Genomic DNA, 19,986 nt, shown 5'->3' with positions numbered 1-19,986 from the left:
GCCCAGCGGGTTTTTCACCTGAGGACAGGGACACTGCCAGCCCAGCGGGTTTGTCCCCTGGGCAGGGACACTGCCAGCCCAGCGGGTTTGTCCCCTGGGCAGGGACAGTGCCAGCCCAGCGGGTTTGTCCCCTGGGCAGGGACACTGCCAGCCCAGCGGGTTTGTCCCCTGGACAGGGACAGTGGCAGCCCAGCGGGTTTGTCCCCTGGGGACAGGGACAGTGCCAGCCCAGCGGGTTTGTCCCCTGGGCAGGGACAGTGCCAGCCCAGCGGGTTTGTCCCCTGGGCAGGGACACTGCCAGCCCAGCGGGTTTGTCCCCTGGGGACAGGGACACTGCCAGCCCAGCGGGTTTGTCCCCTGGGCAGGGACACTGCCAGCGCAGGGCAGCCAGCAGGAGGGACAGGGACGCTGCCCCGGGGCCGTGTTTCAGATATCAAGGAGGGTATTTACGGCCGCAGGGCTCGGCCAGCCTGGACCAGATGTCGCCGGGCAGGCACTCCACGGTGTCCGGCAGCCCCGGGATCCTGCGGGCGCCCTCGGCGCAGGTGAACGCCACCCTGGATCCCACCGGGAAGCTGCTGGAGCTGCTGGAGGGCCTGGAGTGGGTCATGGCAGGAGGGGGCCCGCAGTCACCTGCGGCAGGAGAACACCTCCTCAGGTGAGGAGCCCCTTCTGTGGCCCCTTCCCCGCCCCAGCAGCGTGGCTGGGATGGCCCGGCCAGGAAAGGCACCAGCCAGGGCTGGATCTGTGACAGCAGTGACCCCCAGGCTCGGGGGGTGGCATCCCCCAGCCCAGCCCCGGAGCTGGGGTCCAGGCAGGTGTCTCTGGTCCTTCCCACGGCCCCGTACTCACCGCGAGCCACAGGAACGCTGAGGAGCCCCAGCACGGCCAGCAGCAGCACGGGGTGGCCAGAGGCCGCCCCACAGCCCGGGGGGCCAGGGGGTCCCCCCCATCCTGGTGCTCCAGCCTTCATTGCAGCGAGTGCCGTGCCCCTCCAGGGCTGGGAGGGGATGCACTGCAGGCTTCACCAAGCCTCTGGAGCTGTGGAAAACTTCCCAGGACACCCACGGAGCTGAAATCTCCATCAGGAACACGGAGAGCAGCCAGGGTGGGGATAACTGTCACTCACAGGCTCGGGGAGAGCCTCCTGGTCCTCCTGCCACAAGCTCCTTATTTGTGTTGCTTTGTTCTTATTTTGTGCTGAGGCTGGCAGTGAGCACTGACCAACAATTATTCTTAGCATTTGCCCAACAAAAATTGGGATGTGGAAGATGACACCAGCTGGGATATTTGGCATGGCCAGGAACCTGTTTGAATCCAGGGATGAGGTGAGACAGCCTTTACAATACACTTCTTGTGAGCTGCCCTTACCCAGACAAACAGAAATCAGGAGCTGGATGAACAGAAATCAGGTTTAACACTTTTTGCCACCTCTGTTTGCAGCAGGGTTCAAATGTACCCAAGCCTCAGCTGGACTGTGGCAGCAGAATCACCTTCAGAGCCAACTCTGGTCTCATCTCAGCTTTTCTGGACTTCACTCCCTTTTGCTTCAGCTTACCACAGTTAAGACAGTGATTTTAAAAAGCTAAATTTAATCTCTTTCTAGTCTTCCTAATATGAAACATGGAACAACTTATTAGTAAAAGAGCAAATCAAGCTTGTAGGTTAGAGCAAAGCCCACTCCCTGCTCTGGCATCCAGCACAGCAAAAGCAGCCTCCCATGCACTGGTGATTATTTTTCTGGCTCCAGGCATGCCAAAAAAAACCAAAAAAAAAAAAAACCCATAAAATCACCCAGAACCTTCTCAGAGATGCTGTGACTGCACAAACTGTGGGTTCAGCAAAGGAAAGGTGAGTGTTTACAGGGGTCCAGTTTCATTTTAGTTTTCTAGCTCCATCTCTAGTTTTTTAATCTCCAGGAGCAGTTTCTGTATTTCCAGCAGACTTTTCACTTCTTCTACAGGCACACCGCATTCAAAGGTCGATTTAATGTAATGAACCTCTTGACACACATTAGCATCACCTCCTTTCATCTGTTAAACAGCAAAACAAACCCCAGAAAAGCCTGTAAGGATGGACTGCAGCAGAGGCAGAGCCACCCACTGCTCAGCAGCGAGGCTGCCCTGTCCCAGCAGGGGCTGCATCCTCCTCAGAACCAGAAATGAAAAGCCTTTGAGAAGTTTAAGCAGTTTTCATGTTAGAAATCAGGCAACACCCACCCAGGGACTCAGCCAGGCTCAGCAACCTGAGGCTCTGAGCACCTGGGAAGGTTGGACCATGGCAGGGTGGAACTGGATGGTCTTTAGGGCTCCCCACAACCCAAACCATTCTGACATTCTGTGGTACTCACACACTTGGGCAGTGGTGTCCAGCTGCCATCAGGCAGGCACGTGGCTGTCCAAGCATTTTCCATCATTCCATTGTCTGGAAACTGGTACCCAGGAAGGCACTCCAAGGTGACAGTCTCGTTGGTCTGGTACCACCTTCTGCCATCCAAAGGGCTTTTCAGCCTTCCAAAGGGCACTTGTGGTTGTGGACACAGGACTGAAAGGAAAGCCCAGAGCAGAAGGCAGCTCAGCCAGAGGTCAGAAAGCAGTTTGGGAAAGCTGAGCCAGTGCAGAGGAACTTAAAATTGTGGAGCTGCGAAATCAAAAATACTTCTCTTCAAGAAGAGGGTGAAGGTCAGAGCAGCCCCTGCGAGGTGCTGTGAATTCCTTATGGATTTGCTGTTTCTGGGAGTGTCTCGACCCAGGCATCCCCAGGGTGGGGGTGGACATTTGGCAATAAGGGAAGGGAAAGTCAGTGAACTCCTGACCTGTCTTAGAGCCTCCTTTACACACAGCTGTCAATAAAAACTCAACTATTACCCGGAAAACACCAGCTTTCGGAAGGTTGTTTCTTCTGCAAAGAGGGGAAGCCCCAAGGACAGACAGAGCCAGGCAGTGCTGCACCCCAAGCCCTCTGCTCTGCCCCAGGGGCCATGAGCTGAGCAGAGAGATTTTGGAAGCACCCCGAAATGCCCATCACATTTGCAGTAGAAGGGCAGAGTTTCATTCACCCCATACCACAGCTTGTTAGTAAATCTCTACATCTTCCTGCCTTGGGGGCTTGGGATGCTGAACTGAAAGGAAAATGCACATTAAAAATCAAGGAGCAGGAGGTGGAGGAAAAAATGCTCACTCACCTGGCTGGCAGGTGGGCAGGGGCGGGTGCCAGGTGCCATCAGCCAGGCACTGGCTCTGGGCAGCGCCGCGCAGCCCGAAGCCTTGGTCACAGGAGAAGTGCAGGAGCAGCCCGTAGGGAAAGGTGAACGTCTGTGGGGTCATCCTTCCCCTCTCCACCACGGGCTTGGGGCACCGAACCACTGCGGGGCAGAGCAGAGCTGGCAGTGGGCTCCGGGGGCAGCAGAACCCGGGCAGGGCTGCTCCTCCCGACCCCCTGAGGGCCCCCAGCGAGGAGAACCAGGGTCTTCCCAAGGAGGTGGTGGAATCACCGTCTCTGGATGTGTTTAGAAAAAGCCTGGACATGGCACTTGGAGCTACAGTCTAGTTGAGGTGTTAGGGCATAGGCTGGACTTGATGATCTTAGAGGTCTCTTCCAACCTCATTGTTCTGTGATTCTGTCACTCCCAGATGGATCATCCCCCCTCCTGTGGAGGCAGCAGCATCTGCAGGCAGCCCTGCCCGCTTGAACCCCGTTGTTCTGAGTGCTGACACTGCCCCAGGGCCCGGCTCAGCCTGGTCCCGTGCCCTGATCCCACAGTCTGACCCAGAGCACTCACCCCTGCACTGCGGGGCAGGTCCGCTCCAGGTCAGGTTCTCCCCATCCTCGGAGGTGCAGTAGAGGGACTCGTCCCCGATGAGGGACAGCCCCTCTGCACAGCTGTACTTCACTTCAGAGCCGTAGGGGAACTTTGTAAACTCCATGCCAGAGTGCTTCCCGTTGGTGATTTTGGGAGGGAGACCACAGACTGTGTGAGAGTAAAGGGGAAAGTCAGGCTTTCCTCGTTCCATTAGGGAGGCAGAAGGCAGGGAGGTAAGAGGAGAGGCTGGTTCTCTGTGTTCATGCCAAGTGTTGCTCTCCTCACGATCCTCCCTGCCTTTGGCCAGCTTTGGCCACGGCTGTACCAGTGCTCCCAGTCTGAGCCAGCTGATGAACCCACCCTCAGCACTGCAGCACCCGACCCCTCCCCTTCAGCCCCTTCCCCTTCCTTACCCCCTCCTCTTTTCCATGAGGAATGATCCTGCTCCTAAGCAAGGTCAGGGAATGGTGAATATCAAACCCCTTGGAGAATCCTTTCAGAAGTGGCTGCAAGTCCCATTAACCAACACATTTCACCAATCACAGTTGTGGTAGAAGATGGAAATGCTAAAGCCTTTCAGTGCTGTGGCTTGGGCACCTTCTCCTCACACCTCACACGATTTTCTCCCCGCTGTCCCTCCCCGCGGATGGAATTCCCAGCCCTGCTGCTGCTGTCCCCACTCACCCCTGTCACAGTAGGGCACGGGGGGTCTCCACATCCCGTCAGAGGAGCACTGGACCCTGTTGCTGCCCCGGAGCATGTAGCCGTGGTCACACTGGAACTCCACCTGCTGCCCAAAGGTGTACTCGGCTCTCCTGGGGCTGACCTCTGTCCCATGGGGGATGACCGGGGTGGAGCACTGCACCTCTGAGGGACAGCAGCATCGGAGAGGAGAGGTTTGCACAGGGGGATTCCCAGCAGCAGTGCTGTCCTGACCCAGCCGAGCTGCCAGGCAGCGCTGCCAGACACCTCTAAGCAGAGCTGGCAGGCCCAGGGATGGCAATTACAGGATAACAAGCGTTTCTCTTGGAAGGCAGGAGGATGCGAGAGCCCCGTGACCAGCTAGAAATCGCGCTGGGGGGATGGCTCGTCGCTGGCTGCATCCCTGAATCCTTCTTGGAGCGGCTAAATAACCAGGGGGAGCTGCAGCTTTTCCTATCCAGGCACGCCACCTTTTGAGCAGCGAAATGCTTGCCGGGGAGAGCCGAAGCTGCTGCAGAAAGCTCTGCTGGCCCAGCAGCACGGGCAGGGTGCGAGCGGTGCCGCTCCACCGGTGCTTTGCTGGCGGCGCCAGGGCACGGATGTACTCACTCTGGCACAGCCTCGGCACCGGGGACCACGTGAAGTTCTGGAGACAAGTGATGGTTGGGGACACCCCGGGGATCGGGGAGAAGCCGGCTCTGCAGGAGTAGGACAGCGTGCTCCCAACCAGGAACTCGCGCCGGTGCTGGAAGTCGGCGAACTCCACAGGGGGAGGGTGGCGACACTGCCCTGGGGACAGAGCAGGGACAGCACGGAGCCTCAGCGCTGTCCTGGGGACAGAGCAGGGACAGCACGGAGCAGGGACAGCACAGAACAGGGGACAGCACAGAGCCTCAGCACTGCCCTGGGGACAGAGCAGGGGACACAGAGCAGGGACAGCACAGAACAGGGGACAGCACAGAACAGGGGACAGCACAGAGCAGGGGACAGCACAGAGCCTCAGCACTGCCCTGGGGACAGAGCAGGGACAGCACAGAACAGGGGACAGCACAGAGCAGGGACAGCACGGAGCCTCAGCGCTGTCCTGGGGACACGACAGGGGACAGCACGGAGCAGGGACAGCACGGAGCGGGGGACAGCACAGAGCCTCAGCGCTGTCCTGGGGACAGAGCAGGGGACAGCACGGAGCCTCAGCGCTGTCCTGGGGACACGACAGGGGACAGCACAGAACAGGGGACAGCACAGAGCAGGGGACAGCACGGAGCCTCAGCACTGCCCTGGGGACAGAGCAGGGACAGCACGGAGCCTCAGCACTGGGAGCTTTTCCTTAGTGGAAAACGCCAAAAACAAGTGAGGGACAGCAGCACCCCTGAGCTTGGCTGTGGGGTGAAGAGAAAGGGGGAAAAAAGTGGGGGAAATTCAGCAGAGAATGTGAACTGAGTGAGAATCCCTATTCTCGTGCGCTTTGGTACCTCGTGGGTGTCCCCCGCAGGAAGGGACAGCCCTGCCACGCTCCCCGGGGCGATCCCAGAGGCAATCCAGCGGCGCTCCTGGTGATGCCCGCCCTCCAAGCCCCCTCCAAGTGCTTTTGGGGAAATGGGAGCAGCCGATTGCACCTGGCAGAGGCCAGGAGGGGCAGTGAGCTCACCTGGGAGGCAGGAGGGCACCCGTGGGTACCACCTGCCGCTGGGCGTGCAGCGCGCCGTGGTGGCAGTGCCCACGAAGCCGGGGTCGCACTGCAGCGTGGCTGTGCTGCCGTGGGTGAAGTTCTCTGCAGAGCTCAGCTGCCCGTTTGCAATGGCAGGGATGGGACACTGAGCCTCTGTGGATCACCAAAAAAAAAAAAAAAAAATAGGGGGATTTTCAGGGGTGTTCTTGCATAATGCCACCAGGGTGGCCAAGTGTCACGGCGGCTCTGTCTGGGGGTGAGAGGAGACATGCCAGCGTGGAGTCAGGAATAGAAGTGAAAGCGACACAAACTCTGACTCTCTTCAGCAGGCTAATAACAAGTTTGTTAGAAACCCATCCCTTTTTATACACTGCTCTGATAAAGGTGGACCTGATTGGTCATTTAATCAACGCACCATCACCAGTGGCTAATTAAGAAGATGCCCTTTGGTAAACATCTTATGGAAAACAACTGTTCAAAACACCAGCTGCAGGATTGTTTTAATTCTTTCTCTCGGCCTTCTTAAAACTCTCCAGAATAATTCCTGGGAAAGTTTATCTGGGTTTCTCTCTCTGACCTGGCTGTCAACATCCACAGAGACAGAGCTGTGTAATGACTTCAGCGACTGAGGCAGAGCTTTGGGGCTGATAAACATCAGTAGGACCCCAAATGTGTGGGGTTCCCTTCCTGCACAACCAGACACCTTTCCTGCCCTCCCCTTGGAGCCCTTGCAGGGCACAAGTGGCTCAGCTCAGGTGGGTGACTCCAGGTGCAGCAGCCCCCTCCAGCCTGACAAAACAAAAAGCCTCTACAACAACTGCGTGACCTCTGTCACATCACTGATGTCCCAGCAAAAACTCTTTTCCGTGTCTCCCATGGGAAATATTTGGGGGTTTATCACAAATAACAGAGAAAACAGAACTCCAGCAGCAAAAAACAGGGGTTTCTTCATGCCTGGCAGTGCTGGAAGGTCACCAAGACAGAGTCAAAAAGATGTCAGAACATCCTGATCCACATCCAGGTGCTGCAGCATCCCACACCTGCACCGTGCCAGGGCAGTGCCACCCATGCTGCCTTTGGTGCCATCCCCACAGAAAATATCTTGGAAAATATCTTGTTTGTGCTTCCTCCACATTAATTATTGGCACCTCATTAGCAATGTTTGGCTTTGGGAAATGGGCTGAGAAGCATCAGGAAGTAAAAGCAATGAATATTAAGAGTAAAAGCAGTGTGCACAGGCAGTGCTGGTGCAGGGCCGTGCACCCTGGAGAAGTTTCTGGAAAGGTTTGGGTTTAACTGAACCCCCAACTTCCAGACAGAAACTGCTGCTTATTCCCCTTCCCAGAGACATTCAGTGCTCAGCAGATTTGCACTTCTCCAGTTCTGAGGTCAGCCTGGGGGATGCCTGGCCATGCCCCAGCTGCCTTGGGCAGCTCTGGAGGCTGCCCCAGGGCTGAGGCATCACAGAATCAGCCAGAGAATCAGGGAAGGGACATTAAAGTTGGAATGGAAGGGACATTAAACCCCATCCTGGGCATGGACACCTTCCACTGTCCCAGGCTGCTCCAAGCCCTGTCCAGCCTGGCCTTGGACAGTTCCAGGGATCCAGGGGCAGCCACAGCAGCTCTGGGCACCTTTGCCAGGGCTTCCCCATCCTCACAGGGAACAATTCCTTCCTAACACCCGGTCTAACCCTGCCCTAATTCACCCTATTCACCCATTCCCCTTTCCCTGTCACGCCATTCCTGGTGAAAAGCCCCTCTCCAGCCTTCCTGGAGCCCCTTCAAGCACTGCAAGGCTCTATCAGCTCTCCCCAAAGCCCCCATGAAAGGAAAGCAGAGCCCCAGAAGCCGAGACCCCGAGGAGGGAGGGGAGGACACTCACCCTGAGTCCCCGTGGGCTGCAGCACCAGAACCATCAGTGCCAGGAGCTGCCCTGGCCCGAGGAGCCCGGGCATGGTGTGGGACAGGAGCTGCCCTGGGAAGGAGAGATCCTCTGCCCCCAGAGCCCGCCAGGGAAGGGGAAGCAGCAGAGGGAAGTTGGGGACAGGCCAAACACGCCACTGACACCACCCCCAGCCCTGGGATGTGCAAGGCAGGGGAGGCTGCTCTGGGCACAGAGGGAATGAAGGTGTTTTACAGCTAAAACTGCTCTGCAGCAGCCTGGCCTCATGTCTGAAGCAGGCTTACACCCAGGCAAGGTGGGGTGGGGGGTCAGGCTGCTGTGGAAACTCCCCCCACATCCCTGCACTCATGGAACAGCACCTAACTGAGCTGTTTATTTACATACACTATAAATAAACCTATTTATTATATGCACTTTATATGTTATTTGTACATCATACGTGTTATAGAAATATTTCCCTCTGCTAGAGATAGGACAGATTATTAAAACCCAGACAGAGCTGTTAGTACAATTTCAGGTTTATTTTAATCTCTAGTGCCATCACAAGACATGTGGCCCTCACAGCTCTTCCCCTTCACTGGATGTTGCAGAAAAAAAATATTCAAAACCATTCATTTCTTTCTGTACACTGTTATTTGTCCTTGGGGCACACACAGAGATGTGGCACTTCCATCCTGCTTGGGAAGAATACCTGGCATTTTTGCTTTGCTAGGACAGAGGCTTTGAGGTTTTCTTGGTCATGAGAAAAGTAATTAGGCAGTGAAGGGGTTGTTCCCACTAACGAGTGCAGCGTGGGTGAACTGGGCAGCACTGGGATAGACTGGAGAGGTGCAGCAGCTGCAGGTGAGTGGCTCTCACCACGTTCATGCCCGTTTCTACCACCAAAATTCACTTTCCACTCAGTTCCTTCCTAACTGTGCACTGCCAGAGTAGCAAACAGATCTAAATGTGACGCTTTAAAAGGTGTAAAGTGATCTACAAACTGAACCTGGTGAGCTCTAAAAACTGACCCACAAGTCATTGACTCACAAGTCATTGACTCCTCATGTGACCAAATCTGTGGCCGATTGTTAAATTTTGTCCTGGCTACTTCAGCATTAGCACAAACTACAAAGTCATAAAAATCCTCAGTCAGCATCATGATCCAACACACAGAGGATGGTTCCTACAATCCCAGTGCCACCAGTCAGCTATAGGTGGTGATTTTGAGCTCCTTTTCAAGTTTCTGGATCTCCAGGAGGAGCTTCTGGACTTCCAGCTGGGTTTTCAGATCTGACAGAGGAATTCCACACTGGAAAGCTGCTTTGTTTCGAAGAACCCTCTCACACACATCGCTCTTCCTCTTTAAAAGAACCAAAACAAAGGCAGAGTGAGACTCCAGTGCAGGGTAACAAAGCCAGTGCCCTCGTGAAGCTGGACCAAAGCTATTCCAGGCTATAAATGGGGAAGGAAACAGGATAAATGGGGCAGCTGGTGGTACTTACACACGTGGGTGCTGGTGTCCAGGTGCCATCAGCTGAGCAGGTGGTTTTGGAAGATGCCCCATCACGTTTGCAGTAGAAGGGCACCGTTTCATTCACCTCATACCACAGCCGGTTGAAGTGAACCACAACATCGTCCTGCCTCGGGAGCCTGGGGCACCGGACTGAAGGGGAAACACACACAAAACATCCAATAACGGGAGGAGATGGAGGAGAAAACACCCTGCAAACTCCCCCCGTGGCCCTGCAGAGCAGCCCCCGGGCCGTGCAGGGCAGGGCTGGCACTCACCTGGCTGGCAGGTGGGCAGGGGCGGGTGCCAGGTGCCATCAGCCAGGCACTGGCTGTGGGCAGTGCCGCGCAGCCCGAAGCCTTGGTCACAGGAGAAGTGCAGGAGCAGCCCGTAGGGAAAGGTGAACGTCTGTGGGGTCATCCTTCCCCTCTCCACCACCGGCTTGGGGCACCGAACCACTGTGGGGCAGAGCAGAGCTGGCAGTGGGCTCTGGGGGCAGCAGAACCCGGGCAGGGCTGCTCCTCCCGACCCCCTGAGGGCCCCCAGCGAGGAGAACCAGGGTCTTCCCAGGGAGGTGGTGGAATCACCGTCTCTGGATGTGTTTAGAAAAAGCCTGGACATGGCACTTGGAGCTACAGTCTAGTTGAGGTGTTAGGGCATAGGCTGGACTTGATGATCTTAGAGGTCTCTTCCAACCTCATTGTTCTGTGATTCTGTCACTCCCAGATGGATCATCCCCCCTCCTGTGGAGGCAGCAGCATCTGCAGGCAGCCCTGCCCGCTCGAACCCCGTTGTTCTGAGTGCTGACACTGCCCCAGGGCCCGGCTCAGCCTGGTCCCGTGCCCTGATCCCACAGTCTGACCCCAGAGCACTCACCCCTGCACTGCGGGGCAGGTCCGCTCCAGGTCAGGTTCTCCCCATCCTCGGAGGTGCAGTAGAGGGACTCGTCCCCGATGAGGGACAGCCCCTCTGCACAGCTGTAGGTCACCTTGGTGCCATAAGGGAACTCGCTGGCACCTCTGCCAGAGTGCTGCCCAAAGGGGATTTTGGGAGGGGGCCCACAGACTGTGGAATAAAGGGAATTGAGAAAGAAAGGCACGGCCAGTTAGCATCTTCAGGTGAGAATTAGAAGCATTTCTGTAAATCAGCACAAAGTTCATTTCATGGTTGCTGTGAGGCAAATTCACAAGATGCTTCTGCCTGGATTCTGGCCTCTTGCAGCAGCTCAGGGCTCCAGAAATACCAGGATATTTCCAGTGGTGACCTCCCCACTCTCCCCACTCCTGGAAGTGTCCAAGAGACACTGGATGTGGCACTGGGGGCCACGGTGGGATTCAGTCAGAGCCTGGGCCTGATGATGTTGGAGGTATTTTCCAACCTTAATGATTCTAATTCCAGCTCTGGGGAGGGGACACCTGGCTCAGCCCGTGTCCCCAGCAGCAGGTGCTGCAGGCAGATCACCCACTGGTGGCAGGAGATCTCTTGTCCCCTGTGTGTCGCACGTACCTTTGTCACAGAAGGGCATCACGGGCTCCCAGCTCAGATCAGCCCCACAGGTGATGGTCTCCGAGCCCCTGAGGGCAAAGCCCTCCTCACAGGCCAGCCTCACCTGGGCCCCCACTGTGTAGTCACTCCTGCTTTTATAAACCTCTTTTCCATGAAGGATGCCTGGCTTTGGGCAACGTGGTTCTAGAAATAATGGGAAATAAAGGATGTCGTGTGTTTCCAAAAAGAACTCCAGTCATGTTTTCTATGGAGAAGAGCTACCAACAAATCTGAACCCTGGCAGAAAAGTGAGCATGCCCCAGGTGCAGGTCCCAGGCTGCCTCTGTAACCCTGAAGGGTCAGCACAGGGGATTGTCCATGCTCTCATGCTGCCTGCCCTGGGAGGTGGAGCAGGTTTTTCCCTCCTGGCAAGGTTTTCCTGAGTTTTTGTGGATATTGCTGCGGTGGGTCAGGAGTTGGAGCAGTGTCAGTTATTTACTCATTTTCTCCTGACAGGGGAAATGTCTTGGGAACATCCTCTGCTCCCCGGCCTCGTGTCAGCAAAGCAGCCCCAAGCACAAACCACATCCCCTTCCAGCTGGGTAAATGTCTCCCAGGGTTCCTCAGGAACCTCCCAAGCCTCTAGAAGCTTCCAACACACCACCAGACACCAGCCCAGCCCTGCCAAAACCCTGCCCTTTTTCCATGGGGCCCATCTGGACCTTTTGCTGCTTGTATATTCCACAGGAACCCAGGAGAAGTAGATCTGGGGCCACCTGGAGTGGGGGAAAGTTCTCCATGGCTTCTGCCATTGTTGCCTTGATTTTTAAAAGTGTTAAATTTCCTTTTATAGCTATTTTGAAAGTTTTAAAGTTCTCATAAAACTTCTTTAGCTTTCTGATGATGTTTACATATTTGAGAGTCAGAGTTCCCACACAATTTCATGTATAAACAGAATAGTTTACATGTTTCTCTGTGGGTGGAGAGAAATGTTTGATTGATCTTTGGACCAGTGTGGTTGGACAGGTGGTAATTCCATCCTCCAATCCATGGCCACTTCTGGAATTTTATATATACTAGATGTTTGAATAAAACTCTTTTTTTTTCTCTTTTGAACTTAAAAAAACAAACAAACAAACAAAAAAACTATAAAAGAAAACTTGACACGTTTAAAAATCAGAACAACATGCCATGATCATCCCTCCACTCTGTCCCACCTGGAATGCACTCTGGCACTGCTGGATCCCATCCACCATCGCTGCCACAGCGGAGGGTGATGCTGCTGCCACGGCCTTTGAAAGCAAATCCTTCATTGCACTCCACTTCCAGCCTGTCCCCGCTCTCATAAACCTCTTTCACTTGCCATGGGTGCAAGGGCTTTCCATTTGGGATGTGTGGATCTGGGCAAGGAATTCCTGGGAAATGCCAAACATCAGCGAGGGTGAAACCACAGCAAAGCCAAGTGGGTGACAGGAAATTTGTTGTGAAGACGAGGGTGGATGTCTTGTAGGACACAGACACGTCGTGACATGAAATCTGCCCCCAAAGCATCCCCGGGCTTTCCTGGGGGGTGGAATGTTTGTGGTGCGTTGGAGTCCAGGACACCCCTCTGGCTGCCCTGGATGTCTCCAGACCCTGGCAGGGGGCTCGGGGACCTTGGCAAGAAGTCAAAAACACCTGTGGCTTCGATTTTAGCCTGTGGGAGAGGCTGCCAACTCTGTATGAGGAATTACAGGCCAAAAGGGTTTGAGTGGTGTAATAGGTGAATTGACACAGGGTGGAAAAGTAGAATTTTGGGGTTTTTTAGAATGTAATTCAGGGGTGCAAGATGGAGGAATCCGGGCGTGTTCTAGCCTTCTTTCCCTTCTTGCCCTCCATGTCTTGGTGTGATGGTGACACTTTTCTCTTGGTCTAGGATAGGGACACACTGTCCAACATAGATCTTAGGTATTGGTACAGGAACTGTGAACACGGTACACGTAATTTGAGTATATTTTGTGGGAGACACCCGGGACTCGGCAGATACTGCCATGGCTTCTGTACTAGGCAGACCTCGGCAGGTCAGAGAGAAAATATTATAGATAAGAAGAAATAAACAACCTTGAAAACTCAGCTTCACGCATTCCAGACCTCTTCTTTGGCTGCCGGGCTAGGGGAACAAGGACTTTCACACTGCTGGGGTCTTGTCAAACCCAACCCCGACAGTGGTGCACCCTCAAGACCACAGTGGATGTTTCCCAGAGGTTCAAGGGGCTGGAAAAAAGAGCTGGCAAAGAAAGCAAAGCAAACTCTGCAGCTGGAGAATAAATCAAAGGAATTCCAGGGTCAGCAAAGACCAAGCTGGGCCCTGGAGCACCCCCCTGTCCCCCAGGCTGTCCCCACCCCACGTGCAGCTCCTTCACACACTCTGGCAGCCACAAGTAAGCCCCAGGCACTCACTTTCACACGGAGGTGGGGGCTCACTCCACACAAAATCCTGCAGGCAGCTGATGTTCCAGGTGGTTTTCCCCGCTCTGAACTGGTGGCCCTGCTGGCACTCGTAGGTGACCACGGTGTCCACGGGGAACAGATTGCCAGCCAGCCTGGTTTTCACAGCATTCCTCACATCTGGGGGGTCATCGCAGCTGCCTGGGGGTGAGACAGCAGTTTAAGGCTGCTTCACAGGGCCTGGCATGGAGGGGATTTGGGTAAAAACCACGGGCTCACAGCGTTCATTCTGAGATACATTGAGTCATCCAGGTTCAGGAAGGGTAAAGAGGGAATGCAAAGGAGACAAATAAAGACATACAAATAGGTTTTTTTTTTTCCCTGGAGAGAGACTTTTCACAAGGGCATGGGGTGACAGGACAAGGGGGAAGGGCTTTAAGGTGAAGGAGGTTGAGTTTAGATCAGATACTGGGAAGAAATTCTTCCCTATGAGGGTGATGCCCAGAGAAGCTGCCCCAACCCTGGAAGTGTCCAAGGAGAAGCTGAACAGGAGCAACCTGGAGCCAGTGAAAGGTGTCCCTGCCCATGGCAGGAGGTGGGTGGGATGGACTTTAAGGTGTCTCCCACCCCAAACCATTGGGGGACGATGATTTTGGACTGCACGGCGATTTGCACCGTTCCAACAATCTGTCATTTCCAATCCAGCTGATACTCCCTGAGCGGGGGTGGGTCCCAGGGGCTGCTGTCCCTGCACACTCACTGCGCTGGCAGAGGGGCAGGGGGGGCTCCCAGAGGCCGCTGTCCCTGCAGCTGGAGGCCCCGCTGCCGCTGAGGCTGTAGCGGAATTCACAGTCGAACACCACCGTGTCCCCAAAGCTGTAGTCGGGCCGGAACCCGCTCAGCAGCTTCCCGTTCTCCACTCTTGGCTGCTTGCAGGTCACCACTGTGCCAGGGGAAGCACACAGGGAAGCAGCAGTTAGGCTCCAGAGGGGAGGTGAGGGATTTGAAAAAGCCCCCATCGCCTTTTTCCTCCTGGAAACGGCCAGGACAGCAGCAGGGCGACGTGGTGGTTTTGTACATCTTACAGCAGGGGTTTTAAGGCAAAGCATAAAGAGCACCCAGGGGAGCAGGTTTGGGAGTTCTTTGCAGCTGCTCTATTTCACAGCAGGTGAGAGGGATCACCTGCCCTGTGAGCACAGTAAAATCCCACTCGCAGGTCCCTGCTGACACTGTGACCGTGAGGGGAGACCCTAATTCCTGTCACAGCTGCCACACTCAGGGGGTCCCATCTGCAAGAGGTGATTCCATTCCAGCAGGATGAAGAGGAGAGGAGGTTCCAAGGGAGGAAACAGCGGAGCAGGAGCAGGCAGCAGTGCAGGGGCTGGTGCTGGGGTGTGGGAGCAGCTCACCTTTGCATTCTGGAGCTGGGCTGCTCCACACACCATTCAGGTTGTCCCTGCTTGTGCAGAAAATGGAGGCCTCTCCCACCAGGGAGAAAGGTCTCTCTCCCCTCCTGGACCTGTGGCACTGGTAGGTGACAGAGTCCCCATACTCAAAATGCTCCTTGTCCATCCCACTGTGATGCCCATTTGCTATTTCTGGAGGGGGTTCACAGGGAATCGCTGTGGAAGGAGGGGAAGATCATCATGGGAATGAGGAGAAGAGAAAAAAAAATTAATTTGTTTTAAACCAAAGATCTGGCCAGGAAAAGGCAGAAACAGGAGGTAGCAGAAGGGTCAGAAATCAAAGGGAGGTCTTGAGGATCTGCACCAGCCCCAAGTTCTGGCTGGCACTGAGAGGGTTTGGAATATCCCAGGCTCAAATGCAGCTGCATCACTCCCAGAGAGTGAAAGAATATTTCTGCAGGAAGGTAAACACAGATTAAAATATTTTTCTAGGCTCCACCACGCACTGAGATGCCAAAATCCTCAGCAGAGCAACACAACAGGCTCTTTATCCAGCCCCAGCCACATCCCAGGTAATTAAACAATAGATAATTAAGGAACTCTGCTTACCCTGACAGATGGGAAGATCTCTGTTCCATGTAAGAACCTCATTTCTGAGCACACATTCAATCTCAGAGTGTCCAATCAGTCTGTACCTGTGTGGGACAGGGGAGAGGGAATCGCTCCACAGACTCAGTCCTGATGTGTTACCCACATCACCACCAGCAAGGTTTGGGCTCTTTGTCAGAATTCCAGCAGATCAGAAATTGGTCATCGGTGTCACTTTCTCGAGGACACGCTGGCTTTTGACAAAAACATTTTTTTAATTTAAAAAATGACACGTTTCCCAGAAAATGCATATACTTTATCAACTACTTACAGCTCTGAGCTCAGTATTCACATCTTTCCTTCAAAAGGACACTGAAACATTTGGAATGGCTTGAAAAGAGCCAGGAGGGTGAACCTGAGCTTGGGAAGAACTGCCTCAAAGCAGATTAAGACACTCACAGTCAGTCTTAAAGCTCCCAGAGGAAAGCTTAAAAGGCATTTCAGTCGGGGTCTGCAATTACCTACATGGGGGAGGCTCTGACAGCAAAGGGGGAAAAAATTTTGGAAAACTGGCTGGAGAGGAAGAAGCCCAGTGGCCCAGGTGCTCCTGGCTTACCCAGTGTTGCAGGTGAAGTTCACTGTGGAACCAAAAGTGAACTCTCCAGGCAAGAGCAGTCTGCCATTGGCCGGCTCCCCGGGGTAGCTGCACGCCTTGGCTGGGGACAACAGGGCTCCAGTCAGCTCTCAGCTCAGCTTCTTGGCAGGACAGCCAAAGAGTCCCCCAGTTCTGAGCCAGGGGATGGATCAGACACCTCCAGATGTCCCCTCCAACCCGAGGTTATTCCGTGGCTCACGGTGCAGGCCAGACCTGCCTGCTGAGCCGCTGCCTCTGGGGTTGGCAGTGACCGGTGGCACTCTCTTCCCAGCTAGAGGATTCTCCCTCTGCAGCTCAAATGCTGTTCTAGACACAGGGGCTCAAGGTGCCTGAGCAGAAGGACATCCTTTGAGTCAGCACTGAGGCGCAGCCAGCACCAGAGGCGATTTCAGCTCCTGCCAGCACCCAGAGGAACAAACCCACTGCTTCCCTGTTGCTGCAGGTCCTCAGCTGGGTAATAATTAGCATCAGCTCCATGGTTCAGAAGGCTAGATCAATTGTAAATGTAATATAATGTAATATAATGTAATATAATGTAATATAATGTAATATAATATAATATAATATAATATAATATAATATAATATAATATAATATAATATAATATAATATAATATTAAACTATACTATATTATATTATATTATATTATATATCATATTGTATAATATCATATCATATTATATTATATTAGCAAGAGCTCTCACTACCAACTAACTAACAAGAAAAGCTCGTGACTGTCTCCTGAGAGACCTGACACTGATTGGTCATTATACACAAACACCATCACCAGAATCCAGCCAAGCAATCACCTTGGGCAAACAATCTCCAGAATACATTCCACGTTGGAACAACAGGGAGCAGAGATAGTAATGGTTTTGATTCTCTTTGCTTTCCTGAGGAAATCCTGAGAAAGTTCATGGCCAGAGAGCTGCTGCCACACTTCCCTTCAGGTCACTCACTGCCACCATCCCCAGGGCTCACTTTGGATCCTGCTCCAACAGAAGGAGCTGACTGCATCAGCAATCAAAACCAAAAGCCACGGAATGCTTTGGGTTGGGAGGGACCCTAGAGATCATCGCGTCCCAACCCCAGGGCAGGGACACCCAAAACACACTCACGTATGCAGATTTCACTCGATCCGTGCCACAGCCCGTTCACTCCACAGACGAGGACATTTGGAGTGCGAGCATTTCTCCCAAAGCCTGGCCGACACACGAACTCCATCCTGTGGCCACGGGGGAAGAACTCGATGCCCTCCAGCCGCGCCTTGGGCTCTGCCGACGGCGACCGCGGCGGAGCGCGGCAGAGACCTGGGGACACAGACCCCGTGTCACAGGCTCACTGGCTTCTCACAAATGTGAAAATGGGTTTTATAGGTGTGATGTCAGAGTACCTTTGATATAAAGATATAGTTTTTGTTTCTGTTGTTAATTAAGCTCAGGCATAAGCTTAATTCTTACACTTCACTGCATAGTAGTGGATATACTGTGGCATACTTCACTACAGTAGCTGATATCAGTGTGCTTGTGTTAAAATGCCTGCTTGGATGGGATAGCATCCACTGAACACAGGATGAGGACACCTGTACAGATCTGCCAACCATCAGCACTCACCGTCTGAAGACAGTGTGGACCAAGGCCCAAAAACTGGAGGTGACAAGGACGGACTAAAACCACAACCGAAAAATACACACACTCTGAAAAGGTGGATCCAAGGAGGAGCCAGGCTAAACAATTCTTGGAACATGTAAACTAGTTGGGGGGAAAAGTTTACTATGCATAAAGGTCTATGAATATGCAACAGGCTGATGTAAGGGGAAAGGTATTTAAGGGGTGTCCCCGAGGAGAACAGGGTGCTCTTGGCTGAGTGCCAGCCCTAATAACCTTTGCCCTATGGTCCTTGTGTCCCATTGTCCTTTATTAAACGTTTCACATGTTCACAGCAGAGTGAACGTGTTTGTCACACCCCATCAGAAACATGCTGCCAGCAAAGGCAGGGGGGGTTCAGGCCTGATTCACCCCAGAGCTCCAGGGGAGAACCCCTCAGTGCCCCAAAGACTCCTCAAAGCAAAGAGAAGTGCAGCCTGTGGCTGGCAGGGCTCTGGCCCCTCCAGTCCCACTCCTCACACCTCACCCAGCAGATTCAAAGGCTGGACACGAAGTCCAGATGAAGCATTTCTTCTCCCCATTTAGTATAAATTATTGCACTTTTTCAGCTAAAATAGTTTTGTACCTGCTTCCTAGAGAAAGGGGATAAAAAGGCAAAGGAAGATTCTGGTCACAAAGATTTACAGAAATGCACAGGCAGTGAGGAAAACAGAAGGATCCAAGTCTTGTGAAACCCAGGAGAAGGTTTTCCTCCAGGGGGTCTTAGTTCATCCTGGTGGACTCGTTCACTTACTGTGGACAGTCACAATGAGAGCAGCAGTGAGGAGTGACCCAAGCACAGCTGCACAACTCCTCGGCCGCCCCAGCTCCAAAGCTGACATGTTTATTCCTGCCTGGAGGTCTCACAGATGTCACCACTGGGCCAGTATCTGTGGAGACAGCAGAGGGGTATTTGGGGGTATTTATACTCAGCTATATGCACAGGTCTGATTTCTCCACCCCTGAGCAGTTCCTACAGTCACAGGAGAGGAGCAGAAGGAGCAGGAGCTGAGTTTCTTTTCTGGAAATTTACAATGAAACCACTTTATTTGTAGTAATAAATCTCTTGGAAGTAAATTCCTAGTCAGAAGAAATCCTGCTGGGGTCACCAGAAGAGTTTCCTAACAATGAATCACCCTCAGGGAGAGAGAGAAGTATCTAAGCAAAAAGTTCCATCAGTCTGTGCAAATATTCCCTGAGTAAAGGGAATATTTCAAGCTGTAAAGCTCACAGGTCAATCAAACCAAACCACTTTACAAAATGGAGTTTAAGTGCAATTTGCACTCACCTGGCATCCCTAGGGAGCTGGAAGAGCCCTCCCTGTGTTATCCAGGGTTATTTATGAGCCTGAACCCTCCCCAAGTTCCAGAATCTCCCAGTGCCTGCTTGCCTCCTGGAAATGAGGGTCCCCCTCCCTGCTCCCTGCCCCAAACCCAACACCTCCCACGCCTGCTTCACTCCTCTGCCTCTCTTTCAACCCCTGCCACACCTCCTGGTTTCATCTGATTTAATTTCCTGAGCTGGGTGCCCGCTGGAGCTGCACAGGAGCAGCACCTGGGGCTGCCAGGCTGGGATTTGTCTTACCTGGAGCTGTGGAGGCAGGAGATGGAGAGCCCTGGCGTGTTCAGCACTTGCAGGATGGAACAGGGACTGCTCTCCTCCAGCCCCCCCAGGCTCCAGCTCCAGGCAAAGGAGGAGTTTTATAGCACCCACATGCTCAGATCTGGCCCCACAGAGAGAAGCTTCAATTCTGCAGAAACCAGAGCTGGCCCGTTGACCCATAAATCATTAACTCCTCCCGAGCAAGAAGGAAGTTTATTCCACCCCCCAGAGCAAAACACTACAAAACTGAATGCAACCCGAGCAGATGTTGAAATTGTTTGGTTTTTATGTGTGGAGGTGCCAAGTCTTTGAAATAATCCTTGCTGAGCTGCTCCACTGGGACCTCGGGCAGACTGAGGGGTGTCCTCAGGAGAGCTGCTTCACCCCAGGACAACCCAGTGACACCCCAGCTGCCACCCTCAGTTCATCCCCTCTGACCTCAGAAAGCCATGGCCAGCGTTCCCAAAGGGGTTTCTTCAGCCAGCCCCACCCAAGCCCATGGAAGCAGCACCAGCTGGAGCTCAGCAGCACAGGAGGACCCGGGAGCATCGCTCGGAGCTGAACACGCAGAGAATTCCAGAATGGTTTGGTTGGAAAGGACCTTAA

The 19,986-nt window shown here is 53.7% G+C and overlaps 1 protein-coding gene across 1 annotated transcript; it reads right to left on the bottom strand.

The window, feature by feature from the left end:
* Window positions 1–1,408: 1,408 nt before the first annotated feature.
* On the bottom strand, window positions 1,409–18,665 carry LOC137462858 (complement receptor type 1-like). Its single transcript, XM_068173661.1, has 22 exons — window positions 18,533–18,665; window positions 17,251–17,442; window positions 16,093–16,192; window positions 15,498–15,583; window positions 14,892–15,104; window positions 14,243–14,425; window positions 13,495–13,683; window positions 12,242–12,470; window positions 11,706–11,860; window positions 11,077–11,259; window positions 10,447–10,635; window positions 9,849–10,028; window positions 9,563–9,723; window positions 9,270–9,420; window positions 8,058–8,282; window positions 6,153–6,326; window positions 5,114–5,293; window positions 4,487–4,669; window positions 3,782–3,970; window positions 3,185–3,364; window positions 2,351–2,544; window positions 1,409–2,033 (listed from the first exon to the last, which is right to left on the bottom strand). The coding sequence occupies exons 1-22, from the start codon at window positions 18,618–18,620 to the stop codon at window positions 1,881–1,883; spliced, it is 3,777 nt and encodes a 1,258-aa protein (XP_068029762.1). The 5' UTR covers window positions 18,621–18,665; the 3' UTR covers window positions 1,409–1,880.
* Between the last annotated feature and the right edge of the window lie 1,321 nt (window positions 18,666–19,986).

The sequence above is a fragment of the Anomalospiza imberbis genome, chromosome 26 (genome assembly GCF_031753505.1).
Source record: "Anomalospiza imberbis isolate Cuckoo-Finch-1a 21T00152 chromosome 26, ASM3175350v1, whole genome shotgun sequence".
Lineage (NCBI taxonomy): Eukaryota > Metazoa > Chordata > Aves > Passeriformes > Viduidae > Anomalospiza > Anomalospiza imberbis.
The sequence above is the reverse complement of the archived record's forward strand: the minus strand, read 5'-3'. Positions and strand labels throughout refer to the sequence as shown.